The sequence below is a fragment of the Lichenostomus cassidix genome, chromosome 1Ab (genome assembly GCF_008360975.1).
Source record: "Lichenostomus cassidix isolate B80296 chromosome 1Ab, HeHo_3.0, whole genome shotgun sequence".
Lineage (NCBI taxonomy): Eukaryota > Metazoa > Chordata > Aves > Passeriformes > Meliphagidae > Lichenostomus > Lichenostomus cassidix.
In genome coordinates, this window is record NC_139481.1 from 5,064,876 (window position 1) to 5,089,286 (window position 24,411).

General features: G+C 46.7%; 1 protein-coding gene across 6 annotated transcripts; it reads right to left on the reverse strand.

Moving 5' to 3' along the window:
- Positions 1–359: 359 nt before the first annotated feature.
- LOC146442807 (uncharacterized) lies at positions 360–23,450 on the reverse strand. Of its 6 annotated transcripts, XM_085049528.1 has the most exons (20): positions 23,345–23,445; positions 22,701–22,815; positions 21,224–21,398; positions 20,454–20,565; positions 19,364–19,470; positions 18,703–18,829; positions 18,037–18,157; positions 17,684–17,769; positions 17,039–17,151; positions 15,814–15,873; positions 14,616–14,682; positions 13,371–13,465; positions 11,844–11,972; positions 10,281–10,395; positions 9,363–9,500; positions 8,562–8,728; positions 8,064–8,152; positions 4,886–5,063; positions 1,675–1,801; positions 360–1,062 (listed from the first exon to the last, which is right to left on the reverse strand). In XM_085049528.1, the coding sequence occupies exons 1-20, from the start codon at positions 23,436–23,438 to the stop codon at positions 1,031–1,033; spliced, it is 2,247 nt and encodes a 748-aa protein (XP_084905654.1). In that variant the 5' UTR covers positions 23,439–23,445; the 3' UTR covers positions 360–1,030. The 6 variants fall into 6 exon arrangements, with proteins under 6 accessions (XP_084905654.1, XP_084905650.1, XP_084905653.1 ...); XM_085049524.1 differs by lacking the exons at positions 360–1,062; positions 1,675–1,801 and having other exon boundaries at positions 3,809–5,063; positions 14,601–14,769; positions 22,666–22,815; positions 23,364–23,450; XM_085049527.1 differs by lacking the exons at positions 360–1,062; positions 1,675–1,801 and having other exon boundaries at positions 3,809–5,063.
- Positions 23,451–24,411: the final 961 nt, after the last annotated feature.

The window sequence follows — 24,411 nt, forward strand, 5'->3', positions numbered from 1 at the left end:
ATTCCAGCTAATGTAAAGCTGTTACACTTGCTCTGCTTGTGAGGGCAGAGTCAGGAGCACCTGGAGCATCCTTGAGTCTTCTTTTTTGAGGATAGTTTCTTTCCCAGCTTGTGGGTTGCAGGGTGAAAGCTGCATATGGGTGCCTTTGCTGCAGCTGTGCTACTCTGGGCTGCACTTGAAAATGATCCCTGTGGTCCATGGGGTTTGCCAGGTGAGAAGACTTCCCCTTGGGCGTGCTGAACAAAACTGGTACCACTTCACACCACAGGAGGTGGTGGTGGCTCACTGAAGGGAACTGCAGTGGGGCTCAAGGTGAGTCAAACACTGTGCTTGGGTTCTCTTTCTAGAAGGAGTTTTTAATGGAAGCATTATGAGGTTTTGCAGAGCTGGGGTGCACCCCGACATGTGTAAATCTGGCCAGGATGCCTGCAGAGCTCTGTGGGATGCTAAATAAATCTGATGTGTGGCTTGGCTCCAGCCTTCAGAAGCAGGTCTCTTACATGGTCCCACACTGCCAAGCCTGTTCCTGGGGACTGAATTCCCCTCCTCAAGTGCTGTTTCCAGCAGCATGGGACTTGGCCTTCCCTGGCAGGAGCTGTGCTAAGGAGTAGGGAGGGATCCCAGGTTACCCAACACTTAGCTCAGCTTGAACTTGTGTGTGAGCATGCTGAGATACTGGCAGCTCTTACTACAATATCCTAATGGTTCAAATTAACAAGGGTTGTGAAATAGCCCTGTTTGCCTCATTTGGGAGCTCCAAGGGGGTTCTGCCAGCACAGGGCTCTGAGACCACTCAATGCTTTTATTGGCCCATCTCAGGAAAGTGGGAATCAAGCCTACACAGTGTGCAAAATCCAGAGGGGGTGTTAAAAAGCAGGAGCATGAGAAGTGCAATGAAGGAGACATTTACAGCTGTGACATTAATGATTTAAAATGAAACTTGGACAGGAAGTGTTGATGTCCAGCTGCAGGACAACCTCTTCAGCTTTATTTCGAGCTGTGCTGCTCCAAGATGAGCTTGACTCCCCATCTAAGGACTCTGTATGCTCTGGAGGAAGCCACCTGTAAAGAAAAGCCATAACACCATGCTCCTTCTCCCACTGCCCCTTTAGTACCCTTGGCTGAGTTTCTATTCCATGACCGTGTGCATGAGGGTGTAGGCAAACATGCTGAGGCAAGAGGCCAATCTAGGGGCAATATAGATTTACCAAAGGGTACTGGAGAACCAGGATATTGGTTAAACATTAAAAGCTGTTGTCTCTGCTCTCTGACAGCTCCTGGCTAATTAAGCAGCTCTCACACACCAACACAAGCAGCTCTGCAGGGCCCATGATGTGCAGACTGCACTTGCTGACTCCCAGGCTACTGGCAAAATCCCAAGCCCTGTACCCCTCCTTGGTTTTCCTGCATAGGATTTTGGTGTGTAGTGATAGCACAGGGCACCTCTGCAATCCCAGCCCTCACAGAAACTTTTGGGAATGCCCCATCCACTGTGCAGTTGTTCATTCTGTAGCTGCTGTCAGGACAGACAAACAGCCCTGGGCAATCAAGAAACAAACCCAGCCCTGCACAGGGCAGTCAGACCTGGGCTGGAGTGGTGCAGCCAAAGGGATGTGCTGCACTCTGCTGCACGTGGGGATCCTGGTGCCAGTTGCCAAGGGACTTAACCCTTACCTCTCTGCCTGGAGACAGATTTCAGGTTGCAGGTGCCAGCTGGCAGCTTGCAGGTGTAGAGCCCCAGGCAGCCACCGCAGTCAGAGGGCTTCTGGCAGGGCCGGGACTGGATGCTGTGGCAGGAGTGCTGCAGAGACAGGGACAGTGGTGGCTGTGATGCCCCTGGCAGCCATGCCCAGCCTGGGACCTGCCCAGTCACTGCTGTATAGTCACTGCAGCAGCAGGACAAGCAGCTCACCAGGCTCTAGAGCAGCAGCTTCATGCAAGGAGCTGGAGAAGCCTGAGGAAGCACTTCCAGGGGCAGTTCATCACTGGTTTGGGCTGAAAGCACTCTAAGATGACCCCCACAGCCACAACACACACCCCTCCAGTGCCTCTGCCCTTTTGCTGTGGTGTCACCCAGCCCAGCTGAGTGGCACCTGGCAGAGCATCACCTCGTTGTTAAGGCAAGATCTACCTGTGTGCCACCAAAGGGTGGTTTGGGTTTGATAAAGGAGAAGTTGGTATTTGTGGGATGCTGTGCTGAGCCCACAGAGCAGATTTCCCACGGACAGAGAAAGTCTGTGCCTCCCTCAGGGCAGTGCTCAGAGGAGTTTTGCCCATCATTGCAGAGCTTTGTGTTAGCCCTGCAGGGGTGAACATGAGACTGGAGAACACTGCAGGGGCTGGAGTAGGGCTGTCCCTGCAGCACATGGGGACACCTGCAGCCAGAGCTGCACTCTGCTCCTGACCTGCTCACAGCCATGGGCTCTGCTCCAAGCCTTGCCAGGTCCCAGCTGGGGTTCTGGGGGTGTCACTGCCCAGCTCTCTTCTCAGCACCACGAGCCACACTGTACTGTGAGGCCATGCTGGGATTGGCACCTTTACACGCAGCTTACGAGGCATGGCTTGGGAAGCACCTTTCCTCCCTGATGTTTGTAGGATCATAGCATACTCAGCACCTGCTCCTGCTGCCCTCAGTCCTGTCTGATCCTGACTGGTAGCTCTGCTCACCCTGACCACCCTGCACACGCCCCTGCCCAGCTGTACTCACCGTGTCACTGTTGAACTTCCCGTAGTCCTTCAGGTGGTGGCTCAGCCTGGCAGTCCTGCTGCGGGGTGGCTGCACTGGGACCCTCCAGGGCCTGCCAGGGGCAACCTGCTCCCCACTGCCCAGGAGGGCTTTGGCCATGGCCTTGCTGGGGGACCTGGAGCTGCGGTGTGCCTCTCTCATCACTTTCCATGTGCTGGCCAGAGGGTGGCTGCTCTCTGAGCCCTGCCCAGGCAGCTTGTCCATTCCATCTCCAGGTGGCCAAGGGGCTTCTCCAGGGCCCCCAACCCCTGCCTGCCTCTCCAGGTTGCCAGCCTGGCCCCCCAGTGCCCCAGATGGTGCTGGGGCTGCGCAGAGCAGCACCAGGAGGAGCGTGGTGACTCTCAGTGCGTGGATCTTCATCCTCAGGTCCTGCCTTTGCTCAGGGTCCTCCTGCCTGGACAAGGCTGTTGGAGGCAGTAGCAGAGGTGGAAAGTGCTTTTTCCCCCTGACTCTGCATGCAGGTGAGGTAATTTTTATAGTGCAAGGCCATAGCTTGGGGGCACAGCCCTTTTCCCCCGCCCCTGCTGTGTCCCACCTCCCAGCTTGCAAGCAAACCCAGCTGCTTAAGTGAGCCCCAGTCCTCCTCCCTTGTGCTCCCAAACATCCCAGCACCCTCCAGCACCCTGTCCCTGCTCGGTGCTGGGCACACACTGGGGTTTGTGGCATCTGAGCACAGAACCTTCCAGCTAAACCACAGCTGGAGCAAAGTCTTGGTAAAGGGGAGCTGATGGTGAATGTTTGTGTGTCTGATGGAAAGGTGGTGGGCTAAGAGGGAAGGAACTGCTGTGAGCCTGGTGAAAGTACTCTTGGGTAGAGGAAAGGCACCCAGTTAATGCCTCCATCCATTGCAGTGGGAGCTCACTTCTTACATAGCAGAGCCCAGCCAGGAGAGTGGTGTTAGAGCTGCCCTGATCAAACTTCAGTGCTGTGTCAGACACCAAGGATCTGCTCCTCAGCCAAGGGGCCTCACTGAGGGGTTGTCTCTGGAAGAAATGGAGGGTGAGTCTGCACTCCAGGTTTTCCATCAGTCAGGTTCAAGAACCAGCCAGCACCAAGACCCAATTCGACTAGAAATTAGTTTTAATGAGTTTCAGTGCTCACCAAGCTGTTGGTACCCACAGCTGCATCCTGTGCACATCACATGCTCAGAGAGAGAAGGTGACTTTTCCTCATTGCTTCCATGGGAGATGATTTTGCTCCCTCTGCTCTCTTTTACTTCAGACTTGATACTCTGGAGTTAGTAGGAAGGAAAAAAGGAAGGAAGCCCCAGGTTCAGAGGAAGGCATGTGGAATGAGGGGCTGTCAAATTCTAAAGCTGGTCCCTGGTTACCTCTCTTTGCTTAGTCTTGCCTACTTTCTCCAGGGACTTCAGAGCAGGAAAGTGTGGTGTGTGCTGGCTGGCCTGGGAAGATGGGTGAGGTTATCCTACAGTGCCATGCTCCTGCCAGCTGCACCCTGCCCCAGGCTGTGATCCATGGGGCCTCTTGGATAGAAAAGAGTAAGCAGCAAGAGAAGATGCTGCTGCTGGACCCAGCTGAAGAGGCATGGTCCTGAAGATCCAGGAGTCCATACCAGAGGAGCTGTTGTGATAATGGACAACAGTGACACAAGGTGGAGGAAGAGAAAATTCCCTCAGTAGAAAATCTAGATGGCCTGGAGGTCAGAAAAGCAGGAGGTCTGAAGGACCAGAAACCAATTTTTCTTTCCATAGAAGTTCCCTGGGTTGAGGCTTCCTTTCCTGAGGGTTTACTCAGGATCAAAACAGATTAATCTTCCCATTAAATGGGGAGTGGGGACTGGGTGAGATACACTGTCAAGATGCAGTGGATAGAACCTAGCTGTAGTTGGCTGTAACCCACCAAATAAAAATAAAAAAGAAAAGAAAATTTTAAAAAGGACAGGACAAAACAGAAGACCAATATGAATGTGTGCAGTGCAATATCAGTTGTCACCAAATGCACTCCACAAAAATTTCACCTTCCAAAAAGTACTGTGCACAGAATGTTTAAGTCCTCTGGTCAGTGTCTAGCTTTTGAGCACAAAGCTCAAAACACAATCCAGTTCATGAAAACAGGAATGCTGGGAATGCAATGAGGTGATGGATGAGAAAGGCACAGTACTCTAGTCCATCTTCCACACCTTTGCCTCTGGCCAGCTCCTGCTCTTGACTTGCTCCTGGCTGACGCTGGAAGTGCTGATTTTGGGAGAAATGGGCTCATAGGAACGGAGAGACAAGCTGGCAGCCAGCAGACCCATCCGGACACACGTGTCTGTGTCATGTTTAGCAAGCATCCCTGCAAGGATCCCTGCCATTAAGCTGTGGAGAGAAAGAAAAATGGTTTTGAACACGGGGGGAACAGCTTTGAACTCAGGAACATGGCTGTTCATTTGTAAGGGCTTTCATTTTTACCCAAACCAGCCCTTACAGCAGCACAATGTGTCACACAGGAGGGCTGAGGTTATAATGAATGGGCTTTGGTTTTTCTAGATTTATTTTTAAATTTAGAGTACAAAGTAGTGTCATGCATTTGCATTTTATGTACTTCTCATCTGAGAAGCTGAGGTACATCCTCTTGCATCACATTTTGTATTCTCGTCAGTTTTCCAGGTGAGGCAGGAGAAAAGAAAGGCATCTAAGAAGGGAGGAATCTAATTTTCCTTTGCTCTCTAGTTATTTTGTCACTTCTCTGCTCCTTGTTGTTGCCTCATTATATCCTGGTTGTATTGGTGCCTCCTCTCCCCAAAGAGTTGGATGGGGTGAGAGATAAAGTTTCCATATCTACACAAGAGGGACAACAGGCACAGCTGGGAAAAGAAATCTAAAGCTGAAATGAGATTAGAAATTCAGATTTTTGGAAAACATTTGCTGTGGTTTTTCACTTGAGATTTCCCAGTAAAAATGCTGTGAGTGCAGTGCTTGTGATAGCCTGGGAGCAACTACTCTATTCACAGCAACTACTGTAACAATGTTCAGAAGTTAGGAGAGGACAAAGGAGAAGGGAAAGAGAATGGAGAAGACATTCACGTTTTAGAGGAAGAAGAAAGGACAGGAAAATGTAATGGCAGGAAGGATTAATAAGCACATCTATAGGGAAGGTAAAAGGAGCCCTTATTTTGCATTCCACCTAATTACCTCAACATCTTTTCATCCTTAACAAAGGCACGGAAGATTATGACTTCCACAAAGTGTTCAATCTCTCAACAGCTCCAGGAGCTGAGAGTAAATATTTGGGGGAGCATCCCCTAGCAATGCCACGTGTGAGCATGTGGTTGTCATGGCAGCCAGGGGCAAGGAGCAAACACACACTGCACACATGCTCAGCTCCTCGGGCAGATCTCTGGAGGATGGAAAGGAGGCATGAAGTGCCCTGGGTCACTTTTCTGGGTGTGCATTGTCCCCTGACCAAAGAGAGCTCCAGTGTTCCAAAGAGTGAGGAATCACGGGGGCTAAACTGGGGAAGTGTTACATTTTAGACTAGATAATAGGAAGAAATTCTTTACAATGAGAAATTTTTCTTTACATCTTTACAATGAGATTTTCATTTTTCAATTTCATCTTTACAATGAAATGAAATACAAACAGAGTGCCCGGAGAGGTGGTGGATGCTCCATCCCTGGCTGGATGGGCTCTGAGCAACCTGATCTGGTTGAAAATGTCCCTGCTCACTGCAGAAGGGTTAAAACAAGATCCCTTCCAACCCAAACCACTCTGTGTTTCTATGATAGTCCTTTGAAAGCACCAACATTACCAGTTCATATGCTGTGGATAGATGGCTTGTGGGATAATGCAGTGTCCCAGCACTTCCAGCCTGTTTGGCACTCTCACTCTGTAGAACATGGATTTCTGCAGCTCAGGGAGCAGCTGGGGTTATTAGGAAGAAAAACTCTAGATGAACAAGACTATGAAAATTCCCCCACATGGCCTTGGGGACTCTGGGGAGAGGAATTTCCAGACCAGTGTTACTTCACAATGGGAGCAGTAATGGACCCTACCTTTCAGGTAGGTTTGGAAGGAAAAACAAATGTCCAGGTTTTCCAGTGTAACTCAATGTAGGTGGTTGGCAGTGGCACATTTTATCTCACCTTTGGTTTTCCCTTGAATTTTCCAAAGGCAAAGGAACCCCTAAGAAAGTTGTTTAGTTTACATTAGCCTCCAGAAAAAACTTGTCCTGCAGTAAGGAGTCCTCGTGTTTGGAGCAGAGGGTGCAGAGGGGAGGCTGTGTCCCTGGAGGGACTGGCTGGGGACACCTGCTAGAGGTAGTGAGCAAAGCTGAGCTTTCCTTAGGACAGGCTGACCCCACCAGGCTCCTCCAGCCCCCATTCCTTTGCTGTTTCACCCACTACTCCAATCGACCCTTTGGTCTTCTTTGAAGAAGAAAGGGAGCTGCAGTCAGCTCATCTCAGAGATGATCTGGGACAAAAGCAGCAAGTCCTGATGTTAATGGGCTAACCAGCTTGTAAAGCAGTTATTGACTGATTTTAAGTAAAATATTGAGGACTCTCTGTTTGAAAAAAAGAACCACAAAAGCCTTTTCATTCTGCCCACTGATAAGAGAAAAAAGAAGTGTTGGTATGTTGAGTTATTAGTAGGTAAGAGTAGAAAAGAAAAAGGAAATATCTGTCACATACAGACTTTTGGTCTAGCCCAAGGCAATGAAAGGACAGAATCAATTACTGCAACGTACGAAGCAAGAAGAAAAAACAACCTGACTGCTACATATAGTTTGTCAAGTTAACAAGCAGCATAATAAAATATTACTCTGACAGACTGAGAATTGATCACTGGGGCTAGGAATAATCGCTGTCATTTCCCACTTCTATGTATGGCATTGTGTGAACAGCCAGGCAAATTATACAGCAGACTCTTTTGAAGCAAGAGCCTCAAAATTGCCAGAGGCAAATGCAGAACCTGATGAAATGCTTTTACAGGGCCATTTTAGCTATTGAGTGGCAGTTCCACTTCCATCGGAGAAGTGGGGAAGTAAAGCAGTTAGTTAGTAAGACAGCTTTGATGTAAGGTGGTTTACTTTGCTTTTAGCAGCTCAGCCCGGAGTAATTCAGAATTCTTAGATTGCCAGGAAAGGCTTGGATCTCAAAGAAAAGCAAAACTAATAATGGCAAGCCTGGCTTCCAAGATGCTTCGGGGGACATTTTTAGCAAGCTTTGCAAGGACTCACTATAACCAGCCCCGTTCTCACATCCTTAGTGTCTCTTCCTCAAGCAGCAGGGTGTCCTTGCTTTTGCGGTGGAATTTCAAAGGAATCCGATTATGTCCCTTTCACATGGAGCTGAGGGGACAAAGCAGTGAGAGATATACCTGTCACCAGCTCCAGAGACGTTGACTATCTCCTCCCTGCTGATGGGGATGGCAGGGTAGTGGGCAGCACAGAGCCTGGCAGCAGCAGTCTGTGGGAGGAGGGAAGGGAAGTTAGTGGGAATTGCCCAAGCTGATAAGGCCTGATGTGCCTGATGCCAGATCTGCACGGATGACAAAAAAAAAAGCTGAAAAAGAGGCAATAATCTTTTTTCACACTTTGGAAGCTTCCTGCAAATGAAGCTCGCGCTCATGAATATTCACATAAGCACATTTAATTCTAGCTGACTCTAAACACTGCTGCTAGGAGCCAGCAGGATATGGACAGACAACTTGATTTTCTTTCAGAGCTGTGTATTCCACCCCCCCAAACACATACATCTTCCAGCAGCAATGCTATGTTTCCCAGGACTGCTGCCATGCCACCAGAAATAGCAACAGTGCCATATGGTCCAAGAAAGAAGCAACTGAGAGCTCAGAGTGAGTTTTCCATGCCTTTACCTGTTCAAGAGCTCCTGGATAAAGTGAGATGCTCTCTCCCAGACTCTTGCCACACAGGAGGACACCGTGAGCACCAAGGGTCACCACCACACAGTGCAGGTGGGCCAGCAAAGGGCAGGCCAAGGCCACTGCAGTCTGGACAACATCCTCCAACCTGGATGGCAGCTCTGCAGAGAGAGAGGAGAAGGAAAATTGTGCTATAACTGCAAAGGTCCTCAACCTTTCTGTGGGCTGAAAGCCTATTTATGAGCACTTCTACTGCTATTTATGGGCACTCCTGAAATGGGGTTGGTAAAGTTTTTTTTTAATGGTATAGGAAACATGGAATTCTCCCAAGTTAGAGGAACCCAACTCTCAAGGGACTAAGCATATGTCTGTAGAGATCAAAACACTGTCTTGAAGCATGGCTTCCTTGTTTTACTGCTATAGGACTTCCTAGAAATCCTAGATTTCTAGGATTTCTGCTGTAGGTGGGTGTTTTATTTCAGCACAAGGTGGTACTGCTAGGACAGGTGCCCTCTGAGCATCATGCTTCAGAGGCACATTGACAAACCAGATATTACTCCTGTTTAGGTGATGAAGTGAGGCAAATGGGATCTCTGGTTTTGGGCAAGGAGCCATAGGTCATCAGTCCATTCAGCCCATGCAGAGATGGCTGTAAGGCACAAGAAACCATGAGCACTTAAGAATCCCCACTATGTTAAACTCAATTTGCTTGTATTACAGGCTGAAGCAGGAAATGCTCTTCTCCAGGATCTAGGTTATCTAAAAGAATGACTGACCCTTCTGAGTATTCAATACCTGCTGGCAGAGGGTTCCCAAGGGTTTGATTTATTGCTCTGAGCTCTTGCAGGTTGGGGGAAATGTATGTGAGTGCTTTCCAGCTGTCTGAGAGGAATGGCTTGGAGGCCTTGTTCTCATCTGTTGGCTCATAGCACACTTGGAAAGAACAATGCAATTGGTTAGTTAGTTAATTAATTAATTAGTGGTTCATCTCTATGTCAGAGCAGTGTAGAACACTTAGCATAATCTGCACAACTGGAGTTACACATTTAAACGATGAGAAACTTAAATATTGTTTCCCCCAAGCTTGGGACAAAGTCTCCCAAGGTTTCCTTCTCAGTGCTCAGCAATGAGATAGCTGCTTCTGGCTCTGGATGATATAATCAGACTTCACTTTTGGTACTCCAATTAGCTGGTTTTTGGAGCCACTGCCAGGTTTTTGGACAACTGTGTCCTTCTTTGGGATTGGCTTTTAAAAAGGAAGGTGTAACTCCAAAGGTTTAGGAAGCCTTGTGAAGGGTCCCCAGCATACCAGTGGAGGGGAGCATTTATTTTATAGGAAGTGGAAGAGAATTCCTCTCAAAAGATGCTTTAGCACTTTTTCTGAGAAGCAAACTATATTGCTGCTCAAACTGGCAGACGTGCTCAAATTGCCACTGGCCTTGAGATTAAAGGCTCAGAGAGCAGCATTCCCTGGCCTTCTGGCAGTGCTCAAGGGCTTTACCAACTGTGCTTCAGGAAATGCAGTAGAGCTGCAAAAAGAAGACAACTCAAAATAAATCAGAAATGTTTTATCCATTTGGAGCAGAGTAGCAGAGTACAGAAAGAGGTGCTGAATGACCCAGCATGTCAGGCAGAGCTGGGTATCCCCAGCAAGCAGCAGGGATGGGCCCGGACTGCCTTGAAACACAAGCTGTGAGGGCAGGTTCTCCTTACCTGCTAGCTGGTGCTCTCTAGCTAGCTGGCAGACATACTGAATGGTGGAAAGAGGCACATTTCCATCAATGCAAATGAGAGGGGCCTGACACAGGTTCTCCTTGAACTGGGACACCTAGTTAAAATCCAGGACACACAGGAGAGACAGCTTGAGTCACTGCAGAGGGACAAAATCATTTCTAGTCAGACTTGATGTAGAATTTGGACTTGCATTGCAGCCCTTAGGTTCAGGCATGGACCTAAAAGAGTGATTCCCTAGGGAAAATTGATTTTTCCATTTGCCCCATCTCCTCCCCTTCTCCTTCCCCTGCTCCCTGCCATCAGAGCTGGGCTCACCTGGCAGGACCCCTCCAGCAAAGAAAATTCATTGCTGATCCTCACTAGACCACCACAGGAAAATGGAATGCTGCTGTTTAATGCCACTGGAGGATTCCCTGGGCTTGACTACACCTTTGCTCACGGTGCATGTCATCTGGATGTCCTCTCTGCTCAGTGTCTCCTAATGCAGGTTGTTCAGCAGAATGTTTTACTCCTGAGCCCCACAGAATCCCACAGGGATGGGGTGCAGTGGGGCAGTGGAGTAGGGAGCTGCTGTCCTCTCTTTGGCTCTCTGAGGCTGCACAGCCCCTGGCTGGGGTGACAGACCAGTGCTATGGGTACTAAAGCAGCATCCCCCTGTGCCCCTGCCAGTCCTGGCAGAAAAAGGGGTTGCCAGGATGCACTTTGCAGCACAAGACTGGTTCAGAATTTCCACCGGTAACAGCTGCTTTGTAAAGCTCAGGAGAATTAATCCATTTCATCAAAACCATCATGTAATGGTTTTCTGTGCCAAGGCTTGGGGGAGGCAGGGTGGGGATGGAAGTGGGAGCAATGACCATATTTTTCCCTAGGAAGGCTCCACGTCATGGAGATGCCACTGGTAAGTAAATTGCACTTAACTTCCATGTTTCTGTCAGTCATGAGGCACAGGCTTTTGTTCTGTCAATAAAAGATTGAGTAGGAAAGGAGGGTACAGTGATGGGGCTTTTACTGAATCAGTCCTTAATCACTGCTGCCATTATGCTCCCCTGATGTTTTTGAATGTTTGGATGTGCTGAGCAACAGTTTCTGTTGATACAACTCAGCATGTAGAAACAACAGGGATGGTGGGGAGGGGATGGAACAGGAAATCTTGCTATAACCAGTGTTCTGTCCACTTTTTTTCCTGCTTTTCCCTAAAGGGAGAAATATAATTTCTGCAGGTGGACTGGATGTATTGCTGGCTTTAAGGTGCCAAAAATTACAAGTTGGCTTGGACAAATTAAGAGGATTCCTGATGATGGTTGTGGTGACACTTATAGACCAGAAGCAGATAGAAACTCCACCTGGGTCAGCAGTAACAGAGGGCTCTGCTAGCTTGTTCTGCTGCTGTGCCAGTGGGCAATGTCTGGTGTCAACTTTACCACCTCCCATGTCCCTCTGCCCACCCACTCCCTCCTGGCACAAACTTCACCAGTGGCCTTTTGGCACAGGCCCACACTCTTTCTCATCAAAAAAACCTTACAAATCCGTGGGAAAGCATACATATTGCTGAGTTATCTGCTGGTGGATGTCCATGTCTCCCAAGCCGACGCTGAGCTCCCCAGCACTGGTGATCACAGCACAGTAAGTGGCTGTGCTCTTCCCCTCCAGCTGCAGGATGGCACTCATGTCCTGAAACAGGGAGGACAGTGACACACTGACCATGTTTCTCTTCCCTGCCACACTCTGCTCGCTCTTCCTCTGTGCCCATCTGGTCTCCAGCCCAGCTCACTGCTCTCCCTTGGCATAAGCAGCATTTCAAGCCCCTTGGTCTAGGCAGTGGTGGCACATGGCTATTTTTTAATATTTGCAATGCAATAAATGCCACAGGTGAAAGCAATCCTTTAGTAAATGAGATGGCCTGATGATGTCTCTTGGTGGAACTCTGCAGACAGCAGCTGTTGGCCACCTCACTGAGTGCCCAGCCTGATTGTAAGCACTCCCTGAAGCCATTTCTGGGGCAAAATGCTGTGAGGTGTCCTTCCCCTTGGTAATGATCTGCTTAGGGAATGCAGGGCTAATCTTTGAAGAAACATGTGGGTAGAGAAATGTATTTATCTCAGAAGCTGACAGGAAAACTGGAGGTTTTAGGGAAAGGTTCCTCGCCAACACTGGTGAGAATGTGTTTTGTTACAGCCAAGGACTGCTTGGTGGCTGGCAAGCAAGTCCACCTTCCCTTGAGAGATTTCTCACTTGGACAGCACAAACTGTGCTGTGGAGAGATCACAGACCAGCCATGGTGAAGCCTTCCTAAACCAAAATGGTGTTCATGTTCTCATTGCTTCATTTGCCAAGTCGTTCAGGCAGACAGAACCATGGGCTCTGTTTGGATATCAGGGTCAGGAGGGCACTAACAAGAGCCAATGACCCTGACCAGCCTCACCTGGGGGCTACACTCACACTCTGCCTTGACTTCAGCACTGCCTTTTCTCCATGGAGTTGCCTGATGCCCAAGGTTCCAGCTGCCCTCCTGGCTGGTTTTGCTCCCTGCTGGGGTGGTGATATTCTGCCTTGCTGTCCTGCTGTTCCCAGCTCCCTGACCTCTGAGGACAAGCTGCTGCTGAAGTCAAGTATTCTCCCAGGCACAGGTAAGAGGTGTGTGCAGCTCTGTAGAGCACCCTGCTCCTCTGAGCTTGGGAGGTGTCCAATCTACAATTCTAGTTTCATGTTTTCTCTGTCTTGGGCTTTAATCAAACCAGGTTGATTTTGGCAATGCTTTGTGTGTTCTCAGGTTCAAGGTTTACATATTTCTCGCTGTGTTTAGCCTTCCCTAAAATTCTACATGGTTGCTCCTGATTTACCTCTGTCTCCTCTAAGCAGCACTTCCTGGAGCTGAATTCAGACTCTAACACACAACTAGCCTGTGTTTTGGAGGTGTGCCTTGCCTTCTCCTTGACTGTAGCTAAAAAACCATTGAATTATTCACACTCAGCCTCATGGCTCTGATGTCTGCCAGGGTTGGGAAGACTTCTCCCTCTATGTAATATCATCTCTTCTATGTCTCTGAGATGCCACTTCTGTTCAACATACCATGTGGTGGCAGTAGTGCAGGACAGACTCTAAATGCTCATCCTTCCCCACAGCTGATAAAAGGAGAGGAGCTTGTCCAAGGCGGCTTAAACAGTCTAAAAAGCAAAAGGAAACAAAAGCTATTCACAAATGCAGAGTGCTGTGAACACAGTGACAGCCTGTGCAGGATGGGTGTCTCTAGGAAAACCCTCTCTTGAAAAATGTAATACTTGTCAGTCGGTGCCTAGAAGGATGTTCAAGATGAAATTGAGCTGCAGCTGCTGCAAATGACTACTTGGGGCTGAGTGAGGTGTCCTACAGAGAGCTGAACCAGCACCCTGAAATTTAGGACTATTTGGAACATCTGGGAGTGGAAGAAAAGAGGGGGGAGAAAATTCTGCACTTTGCTGGCATCATCTCCTCTACCATCTCAGGCATGTGGGTTTTCCCACACTGCTTCTGAGCACAGCATTTTCTGGTGCTGGCCCTCCCACACTGCTGTTCCCACCATGATATCTTACTAGAACCACTGAATCTGAATTTATTAATGGGAAACCCTTCCTTCTCTCCTTTCAAGTTACCACAAATTGTACCTCAGTGGGTGGTGTGGGTATTTTTTGTTTTATTTTTTTTCCACTCAAGCTGCTTCATTAGTGATCTGAAGTGACAGTAGGTTTGTGCTAGGAGATTGGGAAAGGTCTAAAAGCTGGGACAATCCTAAAATCTTTCTGTAGTCTGTCTCTGTTAACTTCAGAACAAGATTATTGGTCTGCTGCTGCTTGTGGTGGAGCCCCAGGTATACTGTGTGATCCTTTCCCATTGCCAAGGACTGCAGCCTTTTCTCCAGTAACTCCTGTACCCCAATTTCTTTTGTCCATGGCATGTGATTTATCGTTTTGGAACTATGATTACTCCTTTCAACTTCTGGCTCTAAACATACTTCTAATGTGACTGCATCCTGGCATTAATTAAATCTGAGGCTGCTCAGTAGTCATTGGAGACGCTGATTTTATTTAACTTTGATTCGGGGTTACTGCACTATGTGCTAGTTAACTTCATATTTATGGACCTTCCTTTTCCTGATGTCAACTCCCCCCCTCTTATTTCTTGGAATGGGCCCTGCCTTTTCCAGGCACTCTGCCCACTGGTATATTGCCTAATGTGTCCCAAATCTTGTCAACATTCACCATCTCCTGCTGCTGAAGGAATAGCAAAGGACAAATCACAGCTGGCATGCACCCGCGGGCAAACCTAAGCACCAGGCACCTGCCAAGTTCCTCCCAACACCGCCAAAGGTTCGTCTCACACTTCCAGCATTTGTTTGCCCACCGCCCTGCAAGAGAAAACTGTTAATTGGCAAAATGGAGAGGGCTGCTTGGCATTGTTGCTTCATCTCCATCATCGTGGGAAGTCGATATTGCTGAAACATAGCTCAGCAATCAGAGGGAGCAGAGGGCATCCAGCTCGCAGCCCGAGGGCAGTACAAACTTCTAGAGCCACCTACTGACTTCCATCTCGATGACAAAGCCTGCTTTCAAGGAGGGGAGACCCACTTGATCTCCCCATGAATTCCTGGTTTGGTCTTATTTGCTAAGACCTCCTAGAATGGCTAATGAGTGTTTCAGTCACTATGAGTAGCCCTCTGAATTCACCTGTTCACAACAACCTGTGATGCCAAAGCTACTGGGGCTCTGCTTTCTAGGCTTAAGCTCCCACCTTAAGCAGTTTGTGGGATTTATTTATTTATTTGTTTATTTATTTTCCTCTTTGAATGTAAACCAGGCTGGGCTGATGCTTTCTGGCAAAGTTTCCAGAGAACTGAGAAACCTTCTTCCATGTCCTAAGAGATTTGAATTCTTAATGTAAAAATGAGACTCTGCTCAACTTCTGGGTATCCTGAGAGAATTATAACTGTATTGCTTTTTCCAGCAACTATCTCTGAGCAAAATTGTTCATCCTTCTCAGCAGGTCAGATAGTTACATATTAACCATTTAGCTTCTTGGTAGCCTTGAAAGCCATGTGGGAATTACAACCAGGTCAGAACAGAGCTGCTTTCCTGCTGAGACAGCATGAGGTGTGAGTGGTACCCAGTGCTGTGCAACAAATCCAGCAGGCATAAAGGTGGGATCTGCTGGGTGCCAAGCCCTTTGGAAAAATTTTGTCTTTAAAAAGCCAAAACAATGATGTTGAGTGGAGATTGTATGGATATATATATTGCTCTGTCTCTGTCCTGAGTGGCAGGGATGGTGACTTTCACCATGGAGACAGAGTAGGTCATCTCCTATATATACAGGATATATCACTCCATTATCCATCTAAACAACACACTAAATATGCAGCACTACCTCCCCAGTCTGTGAGTACCCACATATGGACATTATACATTATATATTTTGGCTCAGCACTCCTATAAAAGTAGCTGGGAGTACATTGGTGCAAAGAAAACTGCTCCAGATACAATACCAGGATGTCAGGGTTCTGCGCCTTGGCTATAAAGTCAACGTTGATCCCTCCAATCACCACCTTTAAGAGGGAAAAAAGAGGTAAAGAGTGGTTGGAAAGACTTCAGGGAAAAGTTTCTAAGTCTTCTTTGCTTTGCCTAGTCACTCTTCCCACCCTCTTGAAAGCTCTCTCATTCACAGTGGAAAGGCCAGGACTTATTTTGGATGGCTAGACACAGGTTTGTACAATCCCAATAAGAAAAAATCAAAGTCTCTGTTGCTTTCTGAATTATTGCTGCTGACAGCAAGCCCAGCATTGCAGGTGGGATGTTACTGGGTGCACACAGGGGTGCTGGTGGTTTATCTGTGACATCCCAGGCCTCAGAAACATTCGAGCACTGGTGTGTAAAAAAGCAAAGGAAATGGGAAAAAGTGGGCAGAAAAATGCAGTCATTTCTCACAAGCTCCCAGGAGAAATTGCCATACTCAGTGACACTTTACAGATCACTTTTTTTATTGTCCTACAAAGCCAGAATAAGCAGTTCAGCTCCACAAACAGGAAGTTTCCAGATTCTTTGGGGACATACAGCTGTTTTTTCTCATCAAATGCTGGGTTATTTCCTCTAGAGTCACTGCCCTCTTTTATGTTGACAAATCCTACAGCAAATGGGTTTTAGAAAATCTTTCATGTCTCTAAAGACCACCTAAAATAGATTTCCTGTAAATTACATGGCAGACACAAAATCCAAGAGAGTGAATAGAGTATTAGGATTATAGTAGATCTTGTTCAGGATGTGCTGTAACTCCTGTGATTTTGTCAATCATGAGCAGGAGGCCAACAAAAAGAGATATTTATAAACATTTATGGCTCAGCAGCTCAAAATATCTCTCCCCACCCTCTTCCAGGTCTACTCCTGTAGTGACAAATTCCCTGGCACTAAGAGCAATAGAGCTGAAGCTGTACATAAGGGCACAGTAAAAGGTGATTAAAGTTTTAATGGCCTTGATGGTCTAAGGCTTAATGAGATTAGGCCACTGTCAGTGTTTATTCCTTGTAAATGGGGATGGGGGAGGAGGAAAAGACACTTATCTGTGAAGAATAAAAAGGGAAACTAAAGGGAGAATGAAGAATGTGAAGGAGAATGATCAGTCCCTGGCTGAGTCACCTTTTACTTTTGGGAACAGATATAAATTTATCTTGTGCTGTCAGCAGAGAGGCATCATATGGAGGCCAGTGGAGGACTCACTGGTTGGGGTGGGGTCAAGTCCAGGTTCCTCTTCCTTCTGGCTTTCTGTAGTTTGCTCAGGGCCACTGCAATGCAGCTGCCCACTCTGGCATTGTTCTGGATCAGTGCAAGGTCTGTTTGGCATTTCTTTGAGGAAAATTAAAAATACCAGGGAGTCTGACCTGTTAGATGTTTATGTAGGAACTGTTTAGAGGGAGAAAGCAGGAAATCCATAGGAAATCCATGCTGAGACTTGACAGGTTTGATCCCCCATACCATAATACTATGGGGACATGTACAATAGGTTACAATGCTGCATGAAAAATCTTTTTTTTTTTTTTGTTCACCTTCCTCCCCCAGTGTCCACAGAGAGAAAATCTGTCTTTGACAGGTGGGGAATAGAAGCAAAGGATCCACAGAGAAAATAGAGGGTGAAGTACTTAAATTATAGCAGAGAGCCTAAAAACCTTCAGGGATCTTGGTTAGCTTTTCCAGAAAGAGATGCATACTGAGATTTTGCCAAGTCACTAAAAGCAATTTTCTTTTAGCAATTTGCTCCTTTCTAGGCTGTCAATAAACTGACAGCGTTTTCTACCAGGCATTACCAGAAGAGATTTGAAATATGCTGGAGTATTTTCTTTTCTCCCTCCTTTATTGAAAGGATACTGGAGTCCAACGATTTCCCATCAGTTAATTCTGTGAGCTTCTGTAGCAAAAAAGGGGTCACTTCTTTGCCTGTGATTCCTTTGGACCTGCAAACACAAAGAAAATGCCCAAAGATGAGCTGAAATGGCATCAGAGGAGAAGCCCTGTTGCCAGCAGATACTTTATCTCCACAACAATGTTATTTACCATAACCAGTCCTGTAAATACACTTTGGGTTAGATAAAACTGCAGTTGAAAAGAAGTTGTGGACTCACCCATGCCCAAGGTCAGGCTGTGCTATGGCTCCCACAGCACTGCCCCTGAATTTACTTCCCCAAGACCATGGGCTGAGCAAAGGAAAAGGCTTTTCTCACCTGGCTTGGCTGAGAGCTTGCTGGATGGCCTCCTCGATGGCCTGGCCCTCGGCAGCTCTCTCCTGGGGACAGGGCACTGCTATCAGCACCCCACTGCTCAGCCCCAGCCCCAGAGCACTGTCTGGGGGAGGATGGGAACACTGTTAGTGGCTCTCCTTGGAGAAGTCAAGTGCTGAAGGAAAAGGACAGAGGAGAGTGCGCACAGGGTGTAGGAAACTTAAATTCCAGTTCTTAGCTGACCCAAGATCAGGATTTTTCCAGCTACCAACCAATTCACATCTGCCTATTTCTTTTGGCTCTATCTGTACAGTAAATGGGGAAAAGGTTTCTTTTCTTTTTTAAATTGATCCCACATCCAAAGGCCCAGAAGCTGTTTTTGTCAACACATTTTTATGAGTTGCCTCCACTTCACCAGGGTGAATAAAACATGAATCAGAATGCCAAGCTGGCTGCAGCTGGCTTGCAGTTTCACTTGCTGTACAGAGTGGACTTCTCTGCTGCTGTATTTTCAAAGCACTTTAGATGCAGGAATGGGGGAGGTGGGATGGATGGCATACTTCTCAGGGCAAATTTTTCTACAGACTTAAAGGAAGTGCCTCATCCAGGGTGATTCTTGTGTCCCTCTTTTCCAAGACCTCACATGGGCCTTTGCCATCTGAAACACACCAATGAGTTTAGCTGCCTCCTCTTCATCCCGGACATGATATGGTGCTTGGAAGCCACTCTGGCGTGAGAAGAAGGCTGGGAACTCTCTTGATTCTCCAAAAGCAGCCACACAAACACCCTGAGTCTCCTGCAGCAGTGGAGGTGAGACAAGCAGGTAATCAGCAGAGGGAAAGGGGAGCCAACTAAAGAATGGGACTTTTTCCTTCTACACAGAAAGAAACTGCCTTTCTTTAGCACAGGTCTTGGTTATTTTGATACACCCTATTCTATTCTATTCTATTCTCTCACCAAGATATTTCAGAACAAAGAGCCAGACATGGTAACTGGCTAGCTCACACCTTCACAGTTGCTCAGAGCTGATCCAAAGCCATGCAGCTGTCATTGGCACCATACTGAGCCCAAGAAAATACCCTGGGATCTGCAGATATGTCATGAACTGACAGGAATATAAACAAGTTCTGCTTGCAATTGAGAAATACTGATGTTGGCTGTCACCTGAAGTGCTGGCCCTGGTGGTTTCCAACATGCTAAACCTTAAAAGGTGACTGCTGAAAATCAGTAGAAATTTTTAAAAAATATTCGATTTAGGACCCATCCCAAAGCCACCAGGCACTCTGTGCACAAAGAACTGCTTTCAGACACCACAGCCCATGCTACCTACCAGGTATTCCAGTGTCCTGCCAATATCAAGGATGGACTTGGCTCCTGCAGATACAACAGCAACTGGAGTTCGTCCGAGCTCTGTCAAGTCAGCACTCACATCCAGAGCTGTCAGGGGACAAGCAGCATTGTGTTGGTGATTGTGTTGTGCTCCCAGCTGATGAGATCTGACCTCCTAAAAAGCCAAATATGCCTGGGATTCAACTGCCTGACTTTATAACTGCTTAGGTCCACAAGCAACTATTACAGGTTTAGGTAATGTCTTTAGGTGTTGAGATTGAGAGATAGTGACAAAAAAGCCACATGGTTAAGGGCAGAGGTGCAGCCTTGCACTCCATCTCTTGGCTCTTTGATCACATTGATAAAAAGCATGCAAAAATTTGGTAGAGGAAAAAGAAAAAGGTGTTGTATGGCAAGGATGAAGTTCAAGGAGATGAAATATCACTGAAGTAGATTTTTAGTTAGGAAGTGGCAATGCTTGCAATAAAAAGAAAGTACCACAGGAGCTGACCTCAGGAAACTCCCTGGTCTGGAGTTTCCACTACATATGAAAGTGATAGCACACAACAGGGCACTGCACTTGTACTATGCTGGAAATATATGCAGCTGAGAAGAAAGAAAGCACTTAAAAGCCACAAATTCTACAGCCAAGACTGGGCCATTTTCCAGAGAGGAGCACACACCTCTAACATGGAGCACTCTTTTGTGGCAAGACTCTTCTCAGCTGAGAGAATAGATAACAACACTATGCTCAGCAGCCAGTATCAGGTTATCCAGCCATTACAAAGAGGGAGAGGTGCAGCCAGCTCCTGTTGCACCAGCTAACAACATCAATATAACCCCCTGTAAGCAAAGGATAAAGAGAAACTTCCACCCCCTTAACAACTGTTCAGGGCTCAAGAGGAATATTTTGAAGCTACTGGAAAGGGGACATCAGGGAGAAGACAACCAAAGTTTGATCAAGAAGAATGTTAACTTTATTCTTCTGAACAGACAGTTACTGTAGGACAGACTGGAGAAAAAAAGGAAAAAGAAGGAATTAAATAAATTGTAGCAACAGAGAGAAAAGTAGAATGTATTGATGTTCTTACTGTTCTCCCCATCCCGATGGACACCTCCTATGCCACCTGTCACAAACACAGGAATTCCTGCTTTGTGTGCAGCAATCATTGTTCCAGACACAGTCGTGCCACCAGACAAGCCCTGTGGGGGAACAACCAGGCACAGTCAGCACCCAGGGTGACATGGAGAAGCAGCAATGGCTGTGCTCTGCCACACAGCAGTGTGAGCAGCTGACCAGTGAAATTCTAATAGAAATATTCTTTTAGGCAAAAAAGGCAGAGGAATTCACTTAGGAGTTGGACTCTATAATCCTTGTGGGTCCCTTCCAACTCAGAATATTCTGTGATTCTGTGAATCATCTGTCATCCCTGCTATATAAGCTGTTCTTGCCCTGATAGCAAAGGCCTTTGCTCTCCAGAGTGTTCCATGGGCAGCTAGTGGCACCTTTAGCTGTCACTTTAAGCTTGGTAGAGCCCATGTGTCACATAGTTTACATGCAATATGATAACGTCTTATCATGCCAATAAGAATATTCTTAGCCAAGTGCCCATGGCTTGCCAGCCCATCCAGAATGACTTTCCAGCAGCCCTATTTAATATATGTTACTCCCTTACTCTGTTGTATTTTGACTCTCATTAGGACCACTTTTGAGCTCACCAATAAGATTTCATTATATTTTTGAGAGGTTTAAAAGCCACCTGGCTTGAAGCTGGAGAGCACTATTATACTGTTGCTAGAAAAGCAATAGAGCACTCTGCTTTACTAGGAAAGACCACACCAGAAAGTCTGCACAGCATACCTGGCTGAGGACAAAAGGAAAATCCCTGCGAGACACTTTAACTGCATTTTTACTGCTTGCCAGGAACTCGAGTTCCTCAGCTGTGAGTCCCACGTGGATTTGGCCCCTTAAAACACCTATAGTGGCTGGCACTGCTCCATTTGTTCTTACAATTTCTTCCACCTCTCTGGCCATGCTGAAATAAGATAAACAGGACAACAATCACAAAATTAGGGATGCAAACGATCAGGCAAGAAAACTGGCATGTTTGATGGCCATCAGTCACAGTTCTGCAGTTCTTGTGATTTCAGCTACGTCCTGCTCCTCTTGTATCTGCCTTGTGGCAGAAGCCTTTGCACTTGAACTTGCAGAAGTAAAGAGCTCCCATTTTCAAGGATGGCAATGTCCAAGCTCTGTGCTTCATTTTGAGAAAAATCATTCGGTTTACAAGAAAATCTGATTGTACAATAGGCTACTGAAAATAGAGAATGTCTCAAAATAGGACTTTTCTGTACCTTTTGCCTGTTATTTCTCTGACATCACAGACCTTCACAGAAACCCCAGGTAGTTCAAGTCCTGCTCAAATGACCAGGACATATTTTTTAAAATAGAGTCAGTTAGATATAGAATAACAGCAGTGCCAAAAAGCTGCTGCCTTAAGTCTCTCCAGGGCTGCAGACTAAGTCTAAGTTTAGCAGATTTTGTACTTGATCATTCATACACTATCTTTTTCAAGAGCAGCTTCTCTCTTTCTGAGCTATCTGGACATATGATAAGCAATCTTTAACAAGTGAAACTACCTCTTCCCCAAAACCAAGTTTTTAGAGCTTCATTTTAAGCCAGAATGTCAGGCAGAAAAACGGTGAGGTAAAAAGCAAGATGGAAAATCAATAGCAAAACCTTTCTGTGCTTTCTGGAAGCAAGGATGGAGGGGAGAGTGCAATGATTTCTGGCACTGTAACTCAGTGAGACACAGGTCTACTGAAAATCGATAAATCAAGAGTAGAGGTTAAAGGGGGGTAGGGTTCCATCAGGGTACAGAACACAGTAAGAAGGGACCAGGAGCTCTCACAGTTGCTGCTCTGAGTGGGTTAAAGAACAGGTTTCACTATTGTGTTTCAATCCTTTTTGCATTACAAAAGATATGGGAAAAGAAATTGCAGAGTGTTCTCAATGTCTGTACAAACCATGCAGCTGAAAAGGCTGATAGCTTTCTTTTAGAGCAAGTGGTAGCATTATCTGCTACTGCATTTTAAAGGAAGCCAGAAATTTAAGGGGTTGGATAAGGAGATAACTAGGCTCTCCATATTTGTCCTTAAAAGTCCAAACACAATTGTTTTACACTTGAACTCCTACGTATTTTGCATGCCTAACAACCTGACATTTCCATTTGCTCTTTCAACAGCTTTGTCTTAACCAAGAATACTGATACCAATCCAGTAAGTTGTGTGCTTCATTCTTACAACTTCATTGAGTGAGGAACATCAAAATCCACCACCTCAGATTCAGAGGATAGGCCATGCCATGTGTAATGATGGTGCTTTCCAAGGCTACAACTGGTCTCCCTTCCACCAGAGCTTCCTGCACAGAGGGATGAATCCTGACATAAGCACCTGGGGATAAACACAGAAAAGTGAGTTATTTGTGTGGGTATTTGCAGTAGCTACTGAGCTGTTTTATAAAAAGCAAATTGTCGTCATCACAACAAATTTATCCCCCTCTTCAGCTGTTCTTTGGGGTGAATTTACAAATAACTTGAAGAAGACTAAAGCTGTGTTTTATGTAAGTGAAATGTGTGCAAAGTATCTCTACTCTTAATATGAATTTTAATCCTCATCACCTTCACTGAAGGTTCCTCTGCCACCACTTTTGCACTTGTGTTGTTCCTGGCTCCAGTAACATCACTTGAACATTATTGTGAACAAACTGAGCCCTGCAACCACGCCTAAAGATGGGGATATGCTTTAAAAGAGTGGAAGCACCAAGGATACCATAGTAACTCAATATATTTTAAGACTACTGTACATCAAGGCTATTGTTGCTCTTTGCTGTGCTCCCAGAACACTGCCAGCAAGATCTCTGCTGAATTCAGATGAGGAAAATGCTTTCCACCCAGGAGCTGCTTCAGAATGCACTACTCACCATGCAGAAGTCTTCTCACCTGGATGGTGCCACGTGCCATGGAGGACACATGTCTTCCCAGGCTGGAGGTTATCTTCCCAATCATCTTGTGCATAGGGATGGTCCTGAGATAACAGAGTCAGGTGAAAAGGAAAGATGTAATTTAGCAGTGATGTGACCCTGAGAAGCTAAACCTATCAGCTCTTGCCTTGACCTTGGAAGGCTGACAGCCCTTGCCTGGAATCTCCTGGTGTTTCAAGCATGAGCCAGGGTGTCAAAACAAAATGTGAAGCTGCAGAAATGGAGTTGGAAGGGATCACCTGGCCCATTGTCAGTGCTGGGCTGAAATTGTGGTGGAGCAGAGAAAAGGATGAGGAGTAACAAACCAGGGAGAATTCTGAAGTAGAAAACCCTTTAAATTCCAGAGTGACCAGCTCATGATAGATTTCAGGCCCAGCTGCTGCCACCTCCAACATGGAAGGTCACAAGGAAGAATCTACAAGGCAGAATAGTGACACAGGGATATGAACCTGGTTTTTGAAGGTGTCTGGGAGAAAACAAACAGCTCAAAAAGGAGCTGAGAAACCAGACTGGAACAGCAAGGACGAGAGAGCAGCTTTCCCCAGAGCTGAGAGTGCTTTATGCAGGCTCATGTTACATCATCCTTCTTAGCACAGCTCCTTGGAAGCAGAGTGGCAATTCAGCCCCAGCAACAAACTCCAGAACTCCTCTGGTCTCTTAGCAACTCCTTTTCACTCTAATTAAATTCATTCCCAAACAGAGAAAGAGGGGGAGAGAGCTGTAAATGTTAAGAGAGTGGTCTGGTCTGGGCCTCAGGGCAGTTTCTCTCAATGCCTGGCTGCTTCACATATTTTCCCTGGGCTTTTGGCCATATCCCTCCAGTCTCCCTGCTCCTCACCCCTTCACTAGGAGGAGAGGATTCCCTTCCTCAGTCCTTTGTACTTATTGTTAATTCAGATGGCAAATTAATTAAAATACAGTGCTGTGTTCATGTTACATGTAGCAGAACAGGGCTCTGCTCTCAGTACAGTGTGTGGCACTACAGCTATACAGAAAATTCTTATGCC

Bases quoted from the DNA above. Each gene is read 5' to 3' on its own strand.
- LOC146442807 (XM_085049528.1), bottom strand. From the start codon at position 23,438: ATGCACAAGATGATTGGGAAGATAACCTCCAGCCTGGGAAGACATGTG. The intron at 14,683-15,813 runs GTATTGTATCTG...TTTCTCTTGCAG, and splicing joins CGCAGAACCCTGACATCCTG to GGCGGTGGGCAAACAAATGC. The intron at 1,063-1,674 runs GTAAGGGTTAAG...TTTTCTTTACAG, and splicing joins ATCTGTCTCCAGGCAGAGAG to GTGGCTTCCTCCAGAGCATA.